Source organism: Moschus berezovskii, chromosome X, assembly GCF_049115385.1.
Source record: "Moschus berezovskii isolate FMDL1 chromosome X, NW_MosBer_1.0, whole genome shotgun sequence".
In the NCBI taxonomy this organism is placed as follows: domain Eukaryota; kingdom Metazoa; phylum Chordata; class Mammalia; order Artiodactyla; family Moschidae; genus Moschus; species Moschus berezovskii.
In genome coordinates, this window is record NC_142488.1 from 92,718,250 (window position 1) to 92,740,822 (window position 22,573).

At 37.7% G+C, this 22,573-nt stretch overlaps 1 protein-coding gene across 1 annotated transcript in view; it reads right to left on the reverse strand.

The window, feature by feature from the left end:
- Positions 1-22,573, reverse strand: part of IL1RAPL2 (interleukin 1 receptor accessory protein like 2) — a 625,896-nt gene that overhangs the window by 34,189 nt on the left and 569,134 nt on the right. Inside the window, exon 5 of the mRNA XM_055437631.2 lies at positions 18,490-18,619. Coding sequence (XP_055293606.1) covers positions 18,490-18,619 — 130 coding nt within the window. The remainder of the gene's footprint in view (positions 1-18,489; positions 18,620-22,573) is intronic.

Sequence of the window (22,573 nt, forward strand, 5' to 3'; positions counted from 1 at the left end):
TCTTGAAAGGAGCCTAGAACACTCTTTCTTCTTAACAAAGGCATGCCCTCAAGGGAAACTTCTTCAGCAGAGTCTAAATTACCGAGTTTTACCGAAACTGGAGGAAAGAGAAATATCTAACTCCAGCCTCCCCCAGCCTTCCTGTTTCATCTAAGAAAAGGAGGAAAGCTGAGAAACACTTGTAAAGGTCAGAGCCTGAAGGCACAGGCTGATGGAAAGACTAAGACTTTATCACAGTGTTATAGAATATTTACCATCATACCAGTCAAGGGCTTTCAGATGAAAGAATGGCCAGGCTCAGACCCTGTTTGAGAAGTAGTCTCTAGGAGAACTGAAAGAAACAGTGGAGATGTAAACAAGTACATTATAGGAAACTTTAGCCTGTAACACCTGCAACAGTTAGAACTGGATATGGAACAACAGACTGGTTCCAAATAGGAAAAGAAATACGTCAAGGCTGTATATTGTCACCCTGCTTATTTAACTTATATGCAGAGTACATCATGAGGAACTCTGGGCTGGAAGAAGCACAAGCTAGAATCAAGATTGACAGGAGAAATATCAATAACCTCAGATATGCAGATGACACCAGCCTTATGGCAGAAAGTGAAGAGGAGCTAAAAAGCCTCTTGAGGAAAGTGAAAGAGGAGAGTGAAAAAGTTGGCTTAAAGCTCAACATTCAGAAAACTAAGATCATGGCATCTGGTCCTATCACTTCATGGCAAATAGATGGGGAAATAGTGGAAACACTGTCAGACTTTATTTTTTGGGGCTCCAAAATCACTGCAGATGGTGATTGCAGCGATGAAATTAAAAGACACTTACTCCTTGGAAGGAAAGTTATGACCAACCTAGATAGCATATTATGTATGGCAAAACCAATACAATAATGTAAAGTAATTAGTCTCCAATTAAATAAATTTAAAATAAATAAATAAAAATAAAAAGCAGAGTCATTACTTTGCCAACAAAGGTCTGCCTAATCAAGGGTATGGTTTTTCCAGTGGTCATGTATGGATGTGAGAGTTGGATGGTGAAGAAAGCTGAACGCTGAAGAATTGATGCTTTTGAACTGTGGTGTTGGAGAAGACTTGAGAGTCCCTTGGACTGCAAGGAGATCCAGCAAGTCCATCCTAAAGGAGATCAGTCCTGTGTGTTCATTGGAAGGACTGATGCTAAAGCTGAAACTCCAATACTTTGGTCACCTCATGCAAAGAGTTGACTCATTGGAAAAGACCCTGATGCTGGGAGAGATTGGGGGCAGGAAGAGAAGGGGACGACAGAGGATGAGATGGCTGGATGGCATCACTGACTCGATGGGCATGAGTTTGAGTGAACTCCAGGAGTTGGTGATGGACAGGGAGGACTGGCCTGCTGCGATTCATGGGGTTGCAAACAGTCGGACACAACTGAGTGACTGAACTGAACTGAACTGAACACCTACAACTACAGAAAACAGTAAACACAGCTTAACTCCTAGCCACATAAACATAAAATCTTACTCTAAAGACATGTTTACTTCAGTTCTTTTTATCTGACAGGTTACATCTGGTTTTCAAACAAAAAATAAGACATGTTAAAAAGAAGAAGTTTTGAAAAGACAACATAACCATCAGAACCATACTCAAATATGGCAGAGAATGATCAGAATGAGCATATAAAATAACCATGATTAATAAGTTAAAGTCTCAAATGGAAAAAGTGAACAATATAAACAATACATTGGAAATATAACCTGAAAAATAGAAATTCTAAGAAGGAATCAAAAGGAAATGCTAGAAAACAAGACACTGTAATAGGAATAAACAGTGCCTTTCATGGGCCATTAATAGACTGGATGTGACCAAAGAAAGAATAAGTGATCTTGAAGACAGTCAGCAGAAATCTCCTAAACTGAAATGCAAAAAGAAGAGAACATGGCAAAAAAGGAACAAAATATTGAACACCTGAGGTATAACTACAAAAGGAGTAACATACATATAATCTATGTTCAGTTCAGTCTCTCAGTCGTGTCCGACTCTTTGCGACCCCATGAATCACAGCACGCCAGGCCTCCCTGTCCATCACCAACTTCCGGAGTTCACTCAAACTCATGTCCATCGAGTCGGTGATGCCATCCAGCCATCTCATCCTCTGTTGTCCCCTTCTCCTTCTGCCCCCATGTTACCAAAATACAAAACACCAAAATACGAAAGAGAAAGGAACAACAGAAATATTTGAAGTAATAGTAACTGAGAATTTTCCAAAGATACCAGAACACAGATGCAGGAAGTTCAGAGAATACCAAGCAAAGTAAATATTTAAAAGCTACATCTTGACAGATCATATTCTAACTGTAAAAAGTGGGAAAAAATGAGAGAAAAATCTTGAAAGGATTCAGAGGGGGGGAAAAAACAACTTACCTATAGAGGAATAAGAGTAAGAAACACATCTTTAGAAATTATATAAGCAAGAACAGAGTGGAGTGGAATATTGAAAGTGTTGAAAGAAATTTACAACCAACCTAGAATATTGTATCCATTTTTCCTTCAAATGTGAAGGAGAAATAAAGACTTTTTCAGAAAATAAAAAGTGAGGGAATTTGTTGCAAGTATACCTGCACTTGGAGAAGGAAATGGCACCCCACTCCACTACTCTTTCCTGGGAAATCCCATGGACGGAGGAGCCTGGTAGGCTACGGTCCATGGGATCGCTAAGAGTCGGACACGACTGAACGACTTCACTTTCACTTTTCACTTTCATGCATTGAAGAAGGAAATGGCAACCCACTCCAGTGTTCTTGCCTGGAGAATCCCAGGGACAGAGGAGCCTGGTGGGCTGCCGTCTATGTGGTCGCACAGAGTTGGACACGACTGATGCGACTTAGCAGCAGCAGCAGACCTGCATTGTAAAAAATGTTAAAAGAAATTCTTAAGAGAAAATGAAAATGATACAGGTCAAATTTGGATCTTCATAATGAAAGGAAGAGATATACAGGAGTAAATAAAGGTAAAATGTCTTACTTTTCCTATTCATAATTAATCTAACAGGTAATAGCTTATTTAAAATAATAATAGCAATAAAAGAATTTGTACAAAGTTTTGAGGATCTGATATACAGCACGGTGACTATACTCAATAACATGATATTGTGTACTTGAATGTTGATGAGATTATTTTTATTTATTTTAATTGGAGGCTAATTACTTTATACTGTAGTGGTTTTTGCCATGCATTCACATGAATCAGCCATGGGTGTACATGTGTTCCCCATCCTGAACCCCCGTCCCACCTCCCTCCCATCCCATCCCTTTGGGTCATCCCAGTGTTCCAGTCCTGAGCACCCTGTCTCATGCATTGAACCTGGACTGGCAATCTTTTTCACATATGATAATATACACGTTTCAATGCTATTCTCTCAAATCCATCCCACCTTCGCCTTCTCCCACAGAGTCCAAAAGACTGTTCTTTACATCTGTGTCTCCTTTGCTGTCTCTCATATAGGGTCATCATTATCATCTTTCTAAATTCCATCTATATGCGTTACTATACTGTATTGGTGTTTTTCTTTTTGACTTACTTCACTCTGTATAATAGGCTCAAGTATCATCCATCTCATTAGAACTGATTCAAATGTATTCTTCTTAATGGCTGAGTAATATTCTTTTGTGTATATCTACCACAGCTTTCTTATCCATTCGTCTGCAGATGGACATCTAGGTTGCTTCCATGTCCTGGCTATTATAAACAGTGATACAATGAACATTGGGGTACACATGTCTCTTTTAATTCTGGTTTCCTCGGTGTGTATGCCCAGCAGTGGGATTGCTGGGTCATATGGCAGTTCTATTTCCAGTGTTTGAAGGAATCTCTATGCTGTTCTCCACAGTGGTTGTACTAGATTGCATTCCCACCAACAGTGTAAGAGGGTTCCCTTTTCTCCACACCCTCTCTAGCATTTATTGGTTTGTAGACTTTTGGATAGCAGCCATTCTGACTGGCATGAGATGCTACCTCATTGTGGTTTTGATTTGCATTTCTCTGATAATGAGTGATGTTGAGTATCTTTTCATGTGTTTGTTAGCCATCTGTATGTCTTCTTTGGAGAAATGTCTGTTTAGTTCTTTGGCCCATTTTTTGATTGGGTCGTTTATTTTTCTGGAATTGAGTTGCAGGAGCTACTTTTATATTTTTGAGATTGATTCTTTTTCAGTTGCTTCGTTTGCTATTATTTTCTCCCATTCTGAAGGCTGTCTTTTCACCTTGCTTATAGTTTCCTTCATTGTGCAAAAGATTTTAAGTTTAATTAGGTCCCATTTGTTTATTTTTGCTTTTATTTCCATTACTCTGGGAGGTGGGTCATAGAGGATCCTGCTGTGATTTGTGTCAGAGAGTGTTTTGCCTATGTTTTCCTCTAGGAGTTTTATAGTTTCTGGTCTTACATTTAGATCTTTAATCCATTTTGAGTTTATTTTTGTGTTTGATGTTAGAAAGTGTTTTAGTTTCATTCTTTTACAAGTGGCTGACCAGTTTTCCCAGCACCACTTGTTAAAGAGATTGTCTTTTCTCCATTGCATATTCTTGCCTCCTTTGTCAAAGATAAGGTGTACATAGGTGCATGGATTTATCTCTGGGCTTTCTATTTTGTTCCATTGATCTATACTTCTGTCTTTGTGCCAGTACCATACTGTGTTGATGACTGGAGCTTTGTAGTATAGCCTGAAGTCCGGCAGGTGATTCCCCCAGTTCCATTCTTCTTTCTCAAGATTGCTTTGGCTATTTGAGGTTTCTTGTATTTCCATACAAATTGTGAAATTATTTGTTCTAGTTCTGTGAAAAAATACCATTGGTAGCTTGATGGGGATTGCATTTAATGTATAGATTGCTTTGGGTAGTATACTCATTTTCACTATATTGATTCTTCCAGTCCATGAACATGGTATATTTCTCCATCTATTTATGTCCTCTTTGATTTCTTTCATCAGTGTTTTATAGTTTTCTATATATAGGTCTTTTGTTTCTTTAGGTAGATATATTTCCAAGTATTTTATTCTTTTCATTGCAATGGTGAATGGGATTGTTTCCTTAATTTCTCTGTTTTCTCATTGTTGGTGTATAGGAATGCAAGGGATTTCTGTGTGTTAATTTTATATCCTGCAACTTTACTATAATAATTGATTAGCTCTAGTAATTTTCTGGTGGTGTCTTTATGGTTTTATATGTAGAGGATCATATCATCTGCAAACAATGAAAGTTTTTACTTCTTCTTTTCCAATCTGGATTCCCTTTATTTCTTTTTCTTCTCTGAATGCTGTGGCTAAAACTTCCAAAATTATGTTGAATAGTGTTGCTGAGATTAGATCTTATACATTCTCACCACGTTTTTTAAAAAAGAGTTAATTATGTTAACTATGTGAGCTTAACTAATAGTATATGTCAAGTATACCTCTATAAAATGAGAGTGAAAATGTAACCTTGAGAATGGAAGAAAATGTTTGCAAACCATTTATTTGATAAAGGGCTAATATCCAAAATATATAAAGACCTTTTTACACCTCAATATAAAAACCAAACAGATAATTTGTTTGAAAAAAATGAGCTAAGGACCTGAACAGACATTTCTCCAAAGAAGGCATATACATATTCAACAAATATATGAAAAGGTGCTCAAATTCACTATCATGAGGGAAATGCAAATCAAAATCACAATGTGGTCATCTCAAATCTGTTGGAATGGCTATTACCAGAAATACTGGTAAGAATGTGGAGAAAAGGGAACCCTGTAAACTAATGTGCAACCACTATGGAAAATAGTACAGAGATTCTTTCAAAAATTTAGAGTAGAACTACCATATGAGTCATCAGTCTCACTTCTGGGTATATGTCAAAGGAAATGAAATAAAGATCTCAGAAATATATTTGCCTTCTCATGTTCATTTCAGCATTATTCATATTAGGCAAGATATGGAAATTAATGTTTATCAGTAGGTGAACAGAAAAAGAATATGTGGTTTATAGGTATAATGAAATATTATTCAGACTCAAAAAAGAGAAAATCTTGCAGTTTGTGACTACATAGGGGAATTAGGAGAATATTATGCTAAGTGAAATAAATCAGACAGAGAATGAAAAAAAATGAAAAATATTGTATGATATTACTTATATATGGACTCTAGAAAAGCCAAACTAATCAGGAGCTGGAAGGCAGAAGAAATAGGGAGATGCAGCTCAGTGGATAAAATGGGGAAATGCTGGTCAAAGAGTACAAACTTTCAATTATAAGATGAATCATTTCAGGGTACCTAATGTATAGCATGGTGACTATTCAACGATATTGTACTGTATCCTTGAATTTTGAGAGGAGAGTAAATCTCAAGTGTTTTCCCTACACACACACACACACACACACACACAAATGATAACTGTGTGGTGATGGATATGTTAATTAGTTGATTGTGGCAATCATTTCACAATGTATACATATACCAAAACACCACATTGTGTACCTTAAACATCTACAGCTTTTATCCATCAATCATACTTCAATAAAACTGGAATTTTTTTTAAGTCACACATGAAATAGAGGAAAGAGAACTGACTCCTCCAAAATAAAATGAAACTTGTAATTCTTGGATCATAGGGTAGTTCTCTTTTTAGTTTTTTGAGGGACGTCCATATTTTTCCACAATGGCTGCACCAATTCCAATTTACAATCCCACCAACAGTGTACTAGGGCTCCTTTTCCTCCACATCCTCACCAACATTTGTTGTGTTCTTTTTGATGAGAGCCATTCTATCAGGTGTGATGTGATCTTTCGTTGTGGTTTTTGCATTTCCCTGATGATAAATGTTGTTTAGCATCTCTTCATGTGCCTGTTGGCCTTCTGCATTTCCTCTTTTGAAAAATGTCTATTCATGTTTTCTGCTCATTTTTTGTAATTGAAATTTTTTTTGGATATTGAGTTGTATGTACTGTTCCAGTGTCTGTTGTAAATAGTCCCTTAAACCAAGTTGAATCCTCCTTTGATGACTAGGTATGTTGTAAATCTCTGGGTCTTTATTCTGAGTATGAGTAATAATTATCTAGGAATAATTGAGAATGCCATTAATAGGAGATAGTTTTTTTTAAACCCTCTTAAATAAACAAAATCTTTATTTTAGTGTCATTTCCTTTTTTAAAAAATATTCCTGTTAAAGCCTTATTAGTCAAAGACCAGAATCAAATTCATAGGCTGACACAAACAGATTTATTGATTGGATCCACTGTGGTAGGAATGCTACAGAGGACCCGTGGATTGTTTCTTGATTGAAGGAAGAAGAAAGCATCTGTTGTAATGTTTAGGTTCTCACAAAAGATTGAGAATGGTCTAAAAAAGCAGGGATAATTTCTGAATTAATTGCAGCTTCTGAGGCAGTTGTTGGGATGGGGTGTCATGAGGATGGGGTGGGGATGAGGTGGGGATGGGTTGTCATGAATTGGAGGTGGTCTACTAATTGGGTATTCCAAGGTATATAACAATAGCAAAGCAGGTCTGAGGATCACTGAGAAAAAAGCAGTAGTCACTCAAAAGAGGTGGGTGTCATTACAGCCTTATACAACTGCTTCATAACCTTGGGAGAAACTGTTTTCTGTTAACTTTGCAGCTGGCTTTATCTGTCTGTCCTCCCATCCTGATTAATAGTTGTACTGCTTATTCTCAGTCCAAACTAATTTTTACTCTTTCAGCCCCGAGCAGGTTTTGGGTCTTTATATCCTAAGTGTGGACTGCTAAGTCACTTCAGTCGTGTCCGACTCTGTGTGACCCCATAGACGGAAGCCCACCAGGCTCCCCCGTCCCTGGGATTCTCCAGGCAAGAACACTGGAGTGGGTTGCCATTTCCTTCTCCAATGTGTGAAAGTGAAAAGTGAAAGTGAAGTCGCTCAGTCGTGTTGGACTCTTCGCGACCCCATGGACTGTAACCTACCAGGCTCCTATGTCCATGGGATTTTCCAGGCAAGAGTACTGGAGTGGGTTGCCATTGCCTTCTCCGAGAAGTGTGGACTACAAGAGATAATTCTGAGCAGCTGAGGATTCCTGCTAGCTGTGTTCTGATAAAGTCATTCTAGCTCCATTGGAACTGTGAATCAACTGCCCAAGAACTGCTCTTTCTCAGTCTCTAAACTTCAGACTTTTTATGTGTAAAATAAACTGATATGATTTATTTCAAATGTTATAAAAATTCAATGTAATTTAGGATGTCAAAAATTTTTTGCAATATACTGTGTAGTTTAACATGGAGGAATTATTATTATTATTTACTAATTATAGGTTCTTGTATAGAGCAGCTTATAACGCAAAACACCATATTTGAGACTAGGCATGTATAATCTGTTAAGTAAATGAAAAGAGAGAACAAATATGTCTTAGGCAGGTTTTAAATATTTTATGCCTAGGTCAAAGTTAAGACCCACTGTGGAAGTGAAGCTGTGAATAGTAGAATCACCACTCCTCCAAAAAACATATAAGTGACCATTAAGGTTGCCTTGGGTAAAACTATGCTACTTATGAAGTTTACCTTTCCACTGAAGCCACCTCATGATTTACAAAATCTATACTTATATATAGGTGTGATGAGATTTGAAACTTATTTAAATCAAAGGTAAAGTGATCAATCAATATTCCTTCTTCCAGTGGGATGAACTGAGAGTGGGAGACAAGAGATTATGTGTGTATTTGGGGGTTGTTTTGTGACATTTGTAGCTCAGTTTTGGGGCAGCCAGAGCAGGTGGGGAGGCGCTGAAAAAGCATGATGGAAAGTTGTCAAAACAGACCCCTTCATTTTGCCTTGGACTGTGTGGCAAAAAATTATATTCACAGCTCCATATTATTTGTTTAAATTGGTGAGATGTTAACAGGTTATTTTGTGTCTTTAGCATAGACTAGAAACCTGTATGCAGGTCAGGAAGCAACAGTCAGAACTGGACATGGAACAACAGACTGGTTCCAAATAGGAAAAGGAGTACGTCAAGGCTGTATATTGTCACCTTGCTTATTTAACTTATATGCAGAGTACATCATGAGGAACGCTGGGCTGGAAGAAGCACAAGCTGGAATCAAGATTGCTGGGAGAAATATCAATAACCTCAGATATGCAGATGACACTACCCTTATGGCAGAAAGTGAAGAGGAGCTAAAAAGCCTCTTGAGGAAAGTGAAAGAGGAGAGTGAAAAGGTTGGCTTGAAGCTCAACATTCAGAAAACTAAGATCATGGCATCTGGTCCCATCACTTCATGGGAAATAGATGGAAAAACAGTGGAGACAGTGTCAGACTTTATTTTTGGGGGCTCCAAAATCACTGCAGATGCTGATTGCAGCCAGGAAATTAAAAGACGCTTACTCCTTGGAAGGAAAGTTATGACCAACCTTGATAGTATATTAAAAAGCAGAGACATTACCTTGCCAACAAAGTTCCGTCTAGTCAAGGCTATGGTTTTTCCCGTGGTCATGTATAGATGTGAGAGTTGGACTGTGAAGAAAACTGATCGCCGAAGAATTGATGCTTTTGAACTGTGGTGCTGGAGAAGACTCTTGAGAGTCCCTTGGACTGCAAGGAGATCCAACCAGTCCATTCTAAAGGAGATCAGTCCTGGGTGTTCATTGGAAGGACTGATGCTAAAGCTGAAACTGCAATACTTTGGCCACCTCATGCGATGAGTTGACTCACTGGAAAAGACTCTGATGCTGGGAAAGGTTGGGGGCGGGAGGAGAAGGAGACGACAGAGAATGAGATGGCTGGATGGTATCACCGACTCTATGGACATGAGTTTGAGTGAACTCCGGGAGTTGGTGATGGACAGGGAGGCCTGGCGTGCTGTGATTCATGGGGTCGCGGAGAGTCGGACACGACTGAGTAACTGAACTGACTGAACTGAACTCTATTTTAAGAATAAAATCCTTTCATACCTGTATTACATTCCCTCCTTTGTTAAAGAGTATTTGACTCACTCAAGAAATGTATACATTAAGGTTAAAAAAGGATGGAAACAGAAGGCTGGACAGTGGTAGAAGCACGAGTGAAAAAAACAGAACTTACAAACAAAGCCCATATTCAACTTATAGCCTTTTAAGAATTGAAAGTAAATTATATTATTTGCATTTTAACAATCTTGTCTGAAAAGCCTTAAGATAAATTGAATATGTTTTTCAGGTCAAGAATTATAAAAGATTTGGTAAACTTGTTTTATAGTATTGCCTGGGGGAAGAACATTGGCTATTGATAGGGAGATTTGTAAAGTGAAATTTATAATCGAAAATTACTCTCCATTGGGGCAAAGCAATTGCAGTGAAATTCACGCAGTCTCCATTGACAATCAGATGCAATTCACAACCCTGCAGGGAAGCTTAAAGACTATTATTTCTTGTTTAATAGGATTAGTTCAATTTCTCTGGCATTTTTTTATTAGAACTGTGGAATATATACCTCGCTGAATTTTTTTTTAAATTCTCAAGTCTCTGGTAAGATTAATGAAAAGGAAGTTATGCAAAGGTGTGCAACTGGGATGCCCTTGCTGGAATGCTCATACCCAAAGACTACTCCTTTTCATGAACTCTCTTATCCTACTTCACAAGCTGTTCCCATTAACTTTAAACAGAGGGACAGAAATTAGGAAGTACTCTCCTAATGATAGTTTCTACTGGCTCTCCTCCAAATAATTATTTGATTTATCTAAATAAACATGGAGCTTGTAGAGAACAGCTTGTTGCAAGGACTTAATATTATAATTAGCCTCCAATTAAAACACAAAAAAAATTTTAATTAAAAAAATAAAGAAAAATAAATGAATAAAATGGTAGGTAAAAATAACCAAATTTTCACAGTTGCAGTTTATGCTACTGCACATGCAAAATTCCCTTAACATCCCTACAGATGACATCTTTTAGAGTCTGTGGAAATGCTGTAATGTAGTTTGATAGGCTGGCAGTTGTGATTTGATACTACATTTAGGTTCAAATTGTCTTAGGGCTCAGTCTCTTAGCAACATCATAGACTTTGTTAGGGCTATGCCAATTTCTGCCTAACAGGAGATAAAGGGGAATCTGTATGCTTAGAGTGGAGTTTGACTCTCTGGTAATAGGTTGCAAGTAAGGAGATACAAGTAACTATGGTGGCCAGAGTAACCCAGAGAACAGTGAGAACTCCAAAATCCTGGTCAGGATTTGATCAAATATGCTAGTCAAACTACAAGGGAACTGCTGAATAAAGAGGCTGCACTGACTATAGTCTGAGTAACACTATTTCATCAAGACTTTGATAAATATCCAAACTTTTTCGTTAGGTAGATTTTTTTTTTCTTCAAAGTCTTCTACTCCTCTGGGGCAATACTAAGAGATAAAAAGTGTACAACACACACTTAAAGTTCAAGCTGTTGCCCAGGCCATGGAGAACCTAGGCAGTGTGGTTAGTCTTGCCAGATCCATTGCCTCGGTGGAAGCTTCTCCATAAGTTAACTGCTTGAAAGCAATTTATTTACATTCCCACTTCTTAGATCTAGTGGGTAGTGCACTTCTGACATATGTGCACAACACAAGAGCTGTGATTCTATTAAAATATGAAGCAAATACAATATCCTGAGGGAGAACCATGCATCCAGAAAGAAATTTTGCTTGCAGAAGTTCTTTTGAGGGGAATCTTCTACTTAACATCTTCAGCATTCTGCTGTCAGAACTGTTCCCTTTGGAGAATATACGTGGGCTATGAAAGAATGCAGATCTTTTCTTGGTGGAACTAAATGGTATGATTAGCAACTACGTTTGATAAAGCTACCAGATTTGTTCCAATCCACCATGTGGTATAATAATCTTCTTTCAAGGACATTGGTTTTGGAAGCCAGAAGACAGAATCTAGTAATTAACTTGTGTGTTAGCATAAATGGCCATAGCCTGAAGGAATTCCCACACCCACACAAGTTCCCAAATAGATCATAGATCATATAATTAATATTACAAAATGGCCGACTGTGTATTTCTCTTGGCCAGGATTCCCTGCCTCTTTGTTTGCATTTCTCTAGTTAGCTAGTAAGGTTTTGTGAAATTTTCAAAACAAATTCCATGTTACTTTCCTCCCCTGAAAATATAGGTATGTACCCTTTGTTACAGGAAGGGTTGCAGATGGTGGAAAAGAGGATGTAACAGAATCAAATAAACAATTAACGTTTTGCAAGTCCAGAAAGGTTGACTTCCTATAGCACTTAATACCTGGTTGATTAATTTTGCACTTAATATAATGGCTAAGACTGGATTAAACTGTTTCACATATGTGTGCTTTGTCTCCCACCACTCTAGTTATTTGCTGTTAGAGCAACAGCATGGTCTAACTTTTCTTTTGTGAAGTGGTATAACCACGTTCGAGTATAGTTTGGCAGATTCTTAAAAAGTTAGATGATCCAGGAGAAAAAAAGGATAGAAGGCTGCCCAGGTGGCTTAGTGGTAAAGAATCCACCTGCCTATGCAGGAGATATGGGTTCAATCCCTGGATCAGGAAGATCTCTTGGAGAAGGAAATGGCAACCCACTCCAGTATTCTTGCCTAGGAAATCCCATGGACAGAGGATCCTGGCGGGCTACAGTCCATGGAGATGCAGAGAGTTGGACATGACTGAGCATGCACAAGTAAAAACTAAGGACATTTGAAAGAAATATTAACTTTAGTTAATAATCACGTATCAATTTTGGTTCTTTAATTTTAACAAAAATACCACAGTAATGTAAGATGCTAATAACAAGAACAACTGGGTATTGGGGGTATGTACAAACTTTCTATATGATCTGCTATAAACTGAATGTTTATTCTTCCTTCCCCAATTCATTTGTTGAAATTCTAACCCCCTAATGGGATGGTACTAGAAGGTGGGTCTCTGGGGAGGTGCTTAGTTCATGAGAAAGGTACTCTAATGAATTAGATTTTTTTGTTATTGCTAAGTTGCCGAGTCGTATCCTACTCTTATGCTACCCCATGGACTGTAGCCCATCTGGTTCCTCTGTCCATGGGATTATCCAGCAAGAATACTGGAATGGGTTGTTATTTCCTTCTCCAGGGGATCTTCCTGACCCAGGAATCAAACCTGTGTCTCCTGATTGGCAGGCAGATATTTTACCACTGAGCGAACAGAGACTGTAATGAATTAAGATTAGTGCCCTTATAAAAGACACTTCAGAGAGCTCTCTGGCCTCTCTTGCCATGCGAGGACCAGTGAGAATACAGTATGAAAACGACCATCTCTCAACCAAGAAGTGGGCCCTCATCAGCCACTGAATGTGCTGGTGCCTTGATTTTGGACTTCCCAGTCTCTAGAACTATGATAAATTAATGTTTTTAACCCACTCAATCTGTGAAATTTATAGCACCTGGACAGAATAGGACACTATCTTTATAGTTTTTCTGTAAAACTAAAATTATTCTTAAAAATGTTTTTCTAAAAAAAAAGCTTAGAAAGAACTAATACGGTTAAATGTATACCTACTAAGTCATCAATTATATGTCTAGATATTTATCGAAGAATAAATGAAATATATATGCAAATAAAGACACAAACATGTATGTCCAGAGCAGCTTTATCTGTAACAGACCTCAAACTGGAAACAACCCAAATGTCCATCAACAAGTGAATGGATAAACAAACTTTTATATCCATATAACAAAATACTATTGAGCAATAAAAATAGTGAACTACTGATACATGTAACAACACAGATAAATCTCAAAATAGTCATTTTTAGGGAAATAACCCAGATAAAAAAAGAATACATACAACATGATTCTGTTTATATAAGACTATAAAATGCAAACTGATTGATAGTGACAGAAAGATGAGTGTTTTGAAAGAATAGTGGCATTACTAAGGGGTACCAGGAAACTTCTGGGTAATTTATATGTTCAATATCTTGATCATGGTGATGGTTTCATAGGTAGATACATTTATCAATCAGTCCTTACAGATTATGTACTCTAAACTGTGTGTTTACTGTATGTCAATTATGAGCCAATAAATCTGTTTATTTTTTTAAAAGTCCAACTAGTCATGTATGGGACATGGGAAAGAGTTATCTTAGGCTCATATAACTACTACCCTTGATCATGAAACATAGCTCTGTGATTTTTGGTAGTGGAAAATTTGCTACTTTGTACCATTCTATATACTACTGGCTCTTTGAGGACCAGTTTCTTTCTCTGAAAAATGAAGAGTGACCATTAAAGTCTTCTATAGGCAAATATACGAGAATGATTTTAAACATGTATCTTCTGGAATAATTTAAAATAAATTCATTTGCATTAATTTCATAAACCTTAAGTTGAAATTGTCTAATAAAGTACTACTTATTAAGAACCTTAAAGATTAAATGTATGCAGGTCAGGAAGCAACAGTTAGAACTGGACATGGAACAACATGACTGATTCCAAATAGGAATAGGACGTCAAGGTTGTATATTGTCACCCTGATTACTTAACTTATATGCAGAGTACATCTAGTACAAGCTGGAATCAAGGTTGCCGGGAGAAATATCAATAACCTCAGATGTGCAGATGACACCACCCTTATGGCAGAAAGTGAAGAACTAAAGAGCCTCTTGATGAAAGTGAAAGAGGAGAGTGAAAAAGTTGGCTTAAAGCTCAACATTCAGAAAAATAAGATCATGGCATCTGGTCCCATCACTTCATGGCAAATAGATGGGGAAACAGTGGAAACTGTCAGACTTTATTTTTCTGGGCTCCAAAATCACTGCAGATGGTGATTGCAGCTATGAAATTAAAAGACGCTTGCTCCGTGGAAGGACAGTTATGACCAACCTAGGCAGCATATTAAAAATCAGAGACATTACTTTGCCAACAAAGGTCCGTCTAGTCAAGGCTATGGTTTTTCTAGTGGTCATGTATGGATGTGAGAGTTGGATTATAAAGAAAGCTGAGTGCCAAAGAATTGATGCTTTTGAACTGTGGTGTTGGAGGACTCTTGAGAGTCCCTTGGACTGCAAGGAGATCCAACCTGTCAATCCTAAAGGAGATCAGTCCTGGGTGTTCATTGGAAAGGACTGATGTTGAGGCTGAAACTCCAATACTATGGCCACCTTATGCAAAGAGCTGACTCATTGGAAAAGACCCTGATGCTGGGAAAGATTGAGGGCAGGAGGAGAAGGGGACCACAGAGGATGAGATGGTTGAATGGCACCATCGACTCGATGGACATGGGTTTGGGTAGACTCCAGGAGTTGGTGATGGACAGGGAGGTCTGGCATGCTGTGGTTCATGGGGTCGCAAAGAGTCGGACATGACTAAGTGACTGAACTGAACTGAACCAATGCTGGGAGGGATTGGGGGCAGGAGGAGAAGGGGACGACAGAGGATGAGATGGTTGGATGGCATCACCGACACAATGGGCATGGGTTTGGGTGGACTCCAAGAGTTGGTGATGGACAGGGAGGCCTGGCATGCTGCCATTCATGGGGTTGCAAAGAGTTGGACACGACTGAGTGACTGAACTGAACTGAATGATTAGAAGTATTTGTAAGTAGCACATTATTTTTTTTTCTGAACATCTATTTTGTGTCAGGCAATTTATAGAAATGTTTATAAAAAAACAGATTTATTGAGATATTAATTACATACCATACAATTCATCCATTTAAAATGTACAATTCACTGTTTTTTTTTTAGTACATTCAAAGATATATGCAAACATCGCCACAGTCAATTTTGTAACATCTTTATCATCTCAAAAAGAAGCCTCAGACTCAAAGGGTATAGAGATTTCTCTTGGGGTGATGAAAAATTTCTGGAACAGTAGCATGGTGGTGGTTGCACAATGTTGTCCTCAATTGTTAAGTGGTGTCTGACTCTTTGCAGTCCGATGGACTGCAGCCTTCCAGGTTCCTCTGTCCATGGAATTTTCCAGGCATGAACATTGTGAATGTATTAAATGTCACTGAATTGTACACTTTAAAACAGTACATTTTAGGTTACAATATGGTATCCATCACACCAAAACCTACCCATACCCTTTAGTTTTTACCCTTATTACTCTGTTCCCCCAGGCCTAAGCAAACACTGATGTATTTTGATCTCTATAGATTGGCCTATTCTAGATATTTCATATAAATGAAATCATATAATATGTGGTCTTTTATCACTACTTTCACTGAGAATGTTTTCAAGTTTCATCCATGTTGTAGTGTGTATAACTACTTCATTCATTCCTTTATATGTGCAACACTATTCCACTCCGTGAATATACCAAATTTTATTTATCTATGCATCAGTTAATGGTCATTTAGGCTCAGTTCAGTTCAGTTCAATCGCTCAGTCGTGTCCGACTCTCTGCGACCCCATGAATCACAGCACGCCAGGCCTCCCTGTCCATCACCAACTCCCGGAGTCCACTCAAACTCATGTCCACAGAGTTGGTGATGCCATCCAGCCATCTCATTCTCGGTCGTCCCCTTCTCCTCCCGCCCCCAACCTTTCCCAGCATCAGAGTCTTTTCCAGTCAGTCAACTCATCGCATGAGGTGGCCAAAGTATTGCAGTTTCAGCTTTAGCATCAGTCCCTCCAATGAACATCCAGGATTGATCTCCTCTAGAATGGACTGGTTGGATCTCCTTGCAGTATAAGGGACTCTCAAGAGTCTTCTCCAACACCACAGTTCAAAAGCATCGATTCTTCGGCGATCAGCTTTCTTCACAGTCCAACTCTCACATCCATACATGACCACGGGAAAAACCATTGCCTTGACTAGATGGACCTTGGTTGGCAAAGTAATGTCTCTGCTTTTTAATATACTATCAAGGTTGGTCATAACTTTCCTTCCAATGAGCAAGCGTCTTTTAATTTCATGGCTGCAATCACCATCTGCGGTGATTTTGGAGCCCAAAAAAATAAAGTCTGACACTGTTTCCACTGTTTTTCCATCTATTTCCCATGAAGTGATGGGACCAGATGCCATGATCTTTGTTTTCTGAATGTTGAGCTTCAAGCCAACCTTTTCACTCTCCTCTTTCACTTTCATCAAGAGGCTTTTGAGTTCCTCTTCACGCTATTTCCACCTATTCTCTATTATGAATAATGCTACTGTGACTACTTATATGGGCTTCCCTGGTGGCTCAAATGATAAAGAATCTGGCTGCAATGCAGGAGACCTGGGTTCGATCTCTGGGTTGGGAAGATTCCCTGGAAAAGGGAATGGCTACTCACTTTATATACAAGTTTTTTTGTGGATATATGTTTTGATTTCTCTTAGTTATATCTAGGATGAGAATTGTTGATAACTGTTTGTTTAATAATTTGAGGAATTTCAGAAAGTGCAGCATTTTACATTCCCACCAGCAGTGTACGAGGGTTCCAATTTCTTGGCATCTTTGCCAGCACTTGTTGTAATCTGACATTTTGATTTTAACCATCCTGGTGAGTATGAAATGTTATCATATGGTTTTGATTTACTTTTCCCTGGTGACTAATAGTGTCAGGTACATTTTCATGTACTTTTTTTCCCCTAGAAATAATATTTTTGCATAGATTCTCAGGGGATTAACAGACCCTCAAAGTTATGAATCCCTAGAGAGGTTATTGGGTAGACACATGAAGAGAAACTGTCATGGCAGTTATTATAAATTAATAATATAAATGATAGTAAATAATATAATGCATATTTTTTGTTTTACACTGCTATATATTCAACAAGCAAAGTGGAAAAAACACATTTTAACATTAGCTGCACTAAAATACTGATTTACTTTCCATTTCGTGATTCTTAATAGGGGTGGAATCCCAACTCCTATTGAATTGAGAAAAGTATATGTCACCATCGCTGAAATCAAAGGGTAACCCCACAGATTGAGTGAAGTAGAAAAAATTACCTCTTACAAATTGTACAAATGTGATCATATACATAGGATTAGAAAACCAGTAGAATAGATGCCTATACACCAGGGAGTTATCTGTGTAAGAGGAGAGTGAAAAGAGGTTGAGGGACGTGTTAACCTGAAAGTCACTTTCAGGATGAGCAGTGGGTACTGGGAAAAAATAAACACTATTCAACAAGAGTCAACAGTTATTTTGACGAGTACTAGCTTATTACTGCCACCACAGCTTTGCACCTATGACATATGAAAGTTGTCTTTTCCCAGGGAATAAATGAGTATTTTCCCTGTGGTCTGAAGTCACCTATAAAGTTTGGATCTTTGCTGGGACTGGAGAAACAGTGGTCTAAGCTTTGAAACCTTAAAGGAATTTGCTTAGGCAGCTTTGAGTGAATCATTATAACTCATGGCATATTCTTAGAACCTGAGAAAACTTCCTCATATTGGAAACTTATATATTTGCATTTCTTAAGGCAGGCAGCCTTACTCTCTTCACTAGATCAGCTTTTAGAAAATGGAATGATTTGGAGTTGCAATTAAAATGCTAGGCAGAAGCTCTTCTAGGATGTTCCATTGCTTAACTAAAAAACAGCATGGAAAAGTAAGCAATTCAAGTTCTGTACCTTATTTCACCTTCTCTAATGTGACCTGCCAGTTCCTCAATAAACTTCTCCCCTTTCATCCAGTAGATCATTGGTCCGGACTCTCCACTGAATCCAAAGAATGCTTTGCAAGGGATGTTCAGAGGCTTACCTGAGAATGACAGAGAGAAAAAACATTAGCAAATGGCTCTGGTTATCACTGGGAGACAGAAAAGGACCATTTAACATCCAAAGGAAAACTCAGAAGTGACCCATTTTCAACTCTTCTTCCAATCATCTTATCACTCACTGTAAATGAGAAAATTTTTAAATGGTTACAAGGGCTTCTGGGAAATTTTAAAAGTCAATATATTATCAAAAATGAGAAAGTAAAGAAAGTTACCAAGTTTTTAGAACTGCTGATTTTTACTGCTTCCCTGTTATGAACTAACATGAAAAAATCAAATAGAAAGAATCCTCTTTTATTTTCCTTTTTTGAGAATATTAATAACTGCTTACTTGGACTTGCCTTTGAAGTTAACATTAATCAAAGTATGAGTTAATTTTTGATTGAGAAACATGGACTATCCACTATTTCTAAGACTGAATAGGGAAATTTTGTCAGTTCTGATTATTGCATATTCTAAGAAAAATTGGATACTGCAAATCAAAGAAGAATTTTATAATTATAAAAATATGTATAGAAAGTACATGGAGCAAAAACTCAGTCTAACCATATCTTCAATCTCTTTCTGTCACCTATAGTACTTAAATAATTCTAGGCAGTACTGTAGCTTTTTACTATGTTTTTTTGATTATAGCTAAAAATGTTTTAATTGTAAATGTATCATCAACTATATAAGCAATTATTTTTTGCTTGCATTGATTTTATTTACTTCTTACAAAGTAGATAAGTAAGGGAAGAATGGTATAGAGAGCACAATCTTGACATTCCTGACAAAGGAATCCCCCAACTCATAAATCATAATATATCACTTTCTCTATAGCATGCAATTTTTGCCCTGGTTGGAACATTAGATGAAGCAATTTCAAGAATATTTTTCCTTGAAGAGTACATGGTAAAGTTGTTCCCACAATCACTCTGAGATATGGACAATTTTTCCTTTCTATTCTTAAATTGATCCAAAACTTCCACGTTCCAAGAACCATTACTTTCTGAAAACCTTGCTATTTAATCATGACTAGCAGATGGCTTGCTTTGAGGACCACTTACACCAAGAAACAGTTTCAATTGGAGTTAGTGTCTACACTGTGACAAAGAGGAAATTGAGAAAACCTCATAGATATACGGATGCTGGGTGATAGGCTGGACTTAAGCATTATAAGTGACTGTTACCAAATATTGATCTTTTTATAATGCAGACTTCTCTCTCAGCAAAATGACATGTCATGGACTTTGGGATTATTCAATTATTGTCAAAAGCTTTTATATCAACAGTCTCTTATATTAATATATGTCTAACACAAATCTAAAACAAGATTATTAATTGTTGCTTTGAACATGTGTTTTGTGATACAAGCTTGTGTGAAAAATAGAAGACAGCCTTGTAGAGCTAATAGATTTGAATCCTTGTTTGGATCTATCATTAAAAATTAGACTATATGGCCCTGGGTAGATTACCAAACTTTTTACAAACTGATTTCTCATATATGTCATAAGAGTGGTAATAATACTTTGGAGGTTCAGATAAGATAATCTTTACAAAAATACTTGGTAAATTCGAAAGTCCCATCCAAATTTATCATGGTTGTGTTTTCTTTCCAAGGCTTGGTCTTTCAACAAGTAAAGTTTGAGACATAATTCTGTGTGTCAAATTAGAGCCAACTCATGCGAAGAGTTGACTCACTGGAAAAGACTCTGATTCTGGGAGGGATTGGGGGCAGGAGGAGAAGGGGACGACAGAGAGTGAGATGGCTGGATGGCATCACCGATTCGATGGACATGAGTTTGAGTGAACTCCGGGAGTTGGTGATGGACAGGGAGGCCTGGCGTTCTGTGATTCATGGGGTCGCAAAGAGTCGGACACGACTGAGCGACTGAACTGAACTGTTTATTAGTATTTGACCCTGTCAGTCTCTTGTCCTCTTATTTATGAGTTCTAAGGGGGACTACTCTTTTCTTATCAATAGTCTATAAATATTTCCTGGATTCTAGAGTAGGTATGATTCATCCAAGCAGGGTCTTTCTTCTCTAAATCTGAACATAGGGTCTTTTTTAATGACTTATTGTTCTTCATTTCCATGAAATTGAAGTTATTACAGAATGTCACAGTAGATAGCAAAAGATCCAGATACTGATAAGCATTATTGTAAGGATCCTAGTTGCTAAAACTACCAGAATATACATTTATACAAATAAACTCTAGTTGTCATTCCTTTGGGCTATGTTGAAAGAATATATCAAATAAAATACCTTTTTTTTTTTTTTGTGGGTATCCACCTGCACCCAGTTCGAATCCTGGGTGGGAAGATCCCCCGGAGAAGGGACAGCTTACCCACTCTAGTATTCTTCAGCTTCCCTGGTGGCTCAGACAGTAAAGAGTCTGCCTGCAGTGTGGGAGACCTGGGTGGGTTCAATCCCTGGGTTGGGAAGATCCCCTGGAGGAGGGCATGGCAACCCACTCCAGTATTCTTGCCTGGAGAATCCACATGGACAGAGGATCCTGGCAGGCTAAAGTCCATGGACTCACAAAGAGTTGGACATGACTGAGTGACCAAATACAGCACACAGCACAGCATGTGGGTACTCAGGCCTGGTTTGATTTTAATAGAAAAAGAAAATTATAGCAATGTGCAAAAAGGTGCCTCCTTGAAGTGGTCTATCAAAAATGACAGTATCTGCCCTTTCCTTGATACTACACAATGGGTACTGACTATTGCAGCGATTTCTCCTGGTAATATTTTTACTCTCCCACCAGACAGGTTTTTATTAAATAAATGCAAGAGACACATTTCAGCAGCCTAGATTCTTCAAATGCTGAACAAATATCCTGAAGCCTCTGTTAACAGCCAAAAGAGGAAAACAGTCCAATTATCATACACAATACTTTGAGGAGAGTCCCAAAATGATCAGCTCTTGTGCCTGATAGTGAGAATCAATATGTGCCAGGTTGTGGGCACCTCTTCTCTCAAAAGGCCTGGGAGGGATCGCAGCATTGATTGAGCAAATTACCTGAAACAGAGTCTCTCCAGACTTTTCTAAAATTTGGCTTATGTGCATTTGCAAACTCCTATCTACCATTTCCATTTCTCCTGTATTGTTTTGCCTCCAGATGTTTTCAAAATCATTCCTATGGTACTATAGTCCCTACTAGTAGAGATGATCAACTCATATTTTTATCTAAAGAGGATTTTACATTAGGTTGAAGACTATCAACATAAAAATAACTCTTTCTCAGTGTTTTGTGCTATTCACAAGGTAATGGCTTTAGACATATCTCCATTTTAGGTTCAGTCTGTATTACTGGCAATTTCTCTATCAGTTGATTAAGTCTAGACTAGTTAACAAAACATATTTTCATACAAAGACTTAGAGATGGATGTTCATAACAGCTTTATTTGTGATAGCCAAAAGCTGGAAACAGTCCAAATGTTTGAAAGAATAGATGAAAGGATACTCTGGTATATCCATACAAAAAATATTTATCAAGTATGAAAAGGATAAACTACTGATAAATACCACAACAAATGAGTTTCAAAATTTCAAAACAATTATACTAAGTTAAAGAGGCCAAACAAAAGGGTACATGTTTTGTGATTCTATTTATATAAAATTCTAGGAAGTTAAAATTAATCTATAGCTTCTTAGCAATTTGAACCTCTGTATGTAATCCAACCACTCCATATGAAAGCCTATGTCTATATAAAGGCTTGTACTCAAATACTCATATCAGTGTTATTTTTCCCAAGTTAGGGAAATTTTTAGTCATTATTTATTCAAATAATTTGTGTGGCCTTTTCTCTCATTCTTCTGGGACTCCTTATGATGCAAAATGTTAGCCTATTTGATGTTATCACATAAATGTCTTAAACTTATCTTCACTTTTTCCCAATTCTTTTTCTATTTGCTGCTTTGATTGGATGAGCTCTACTGCCTTGTATTCAG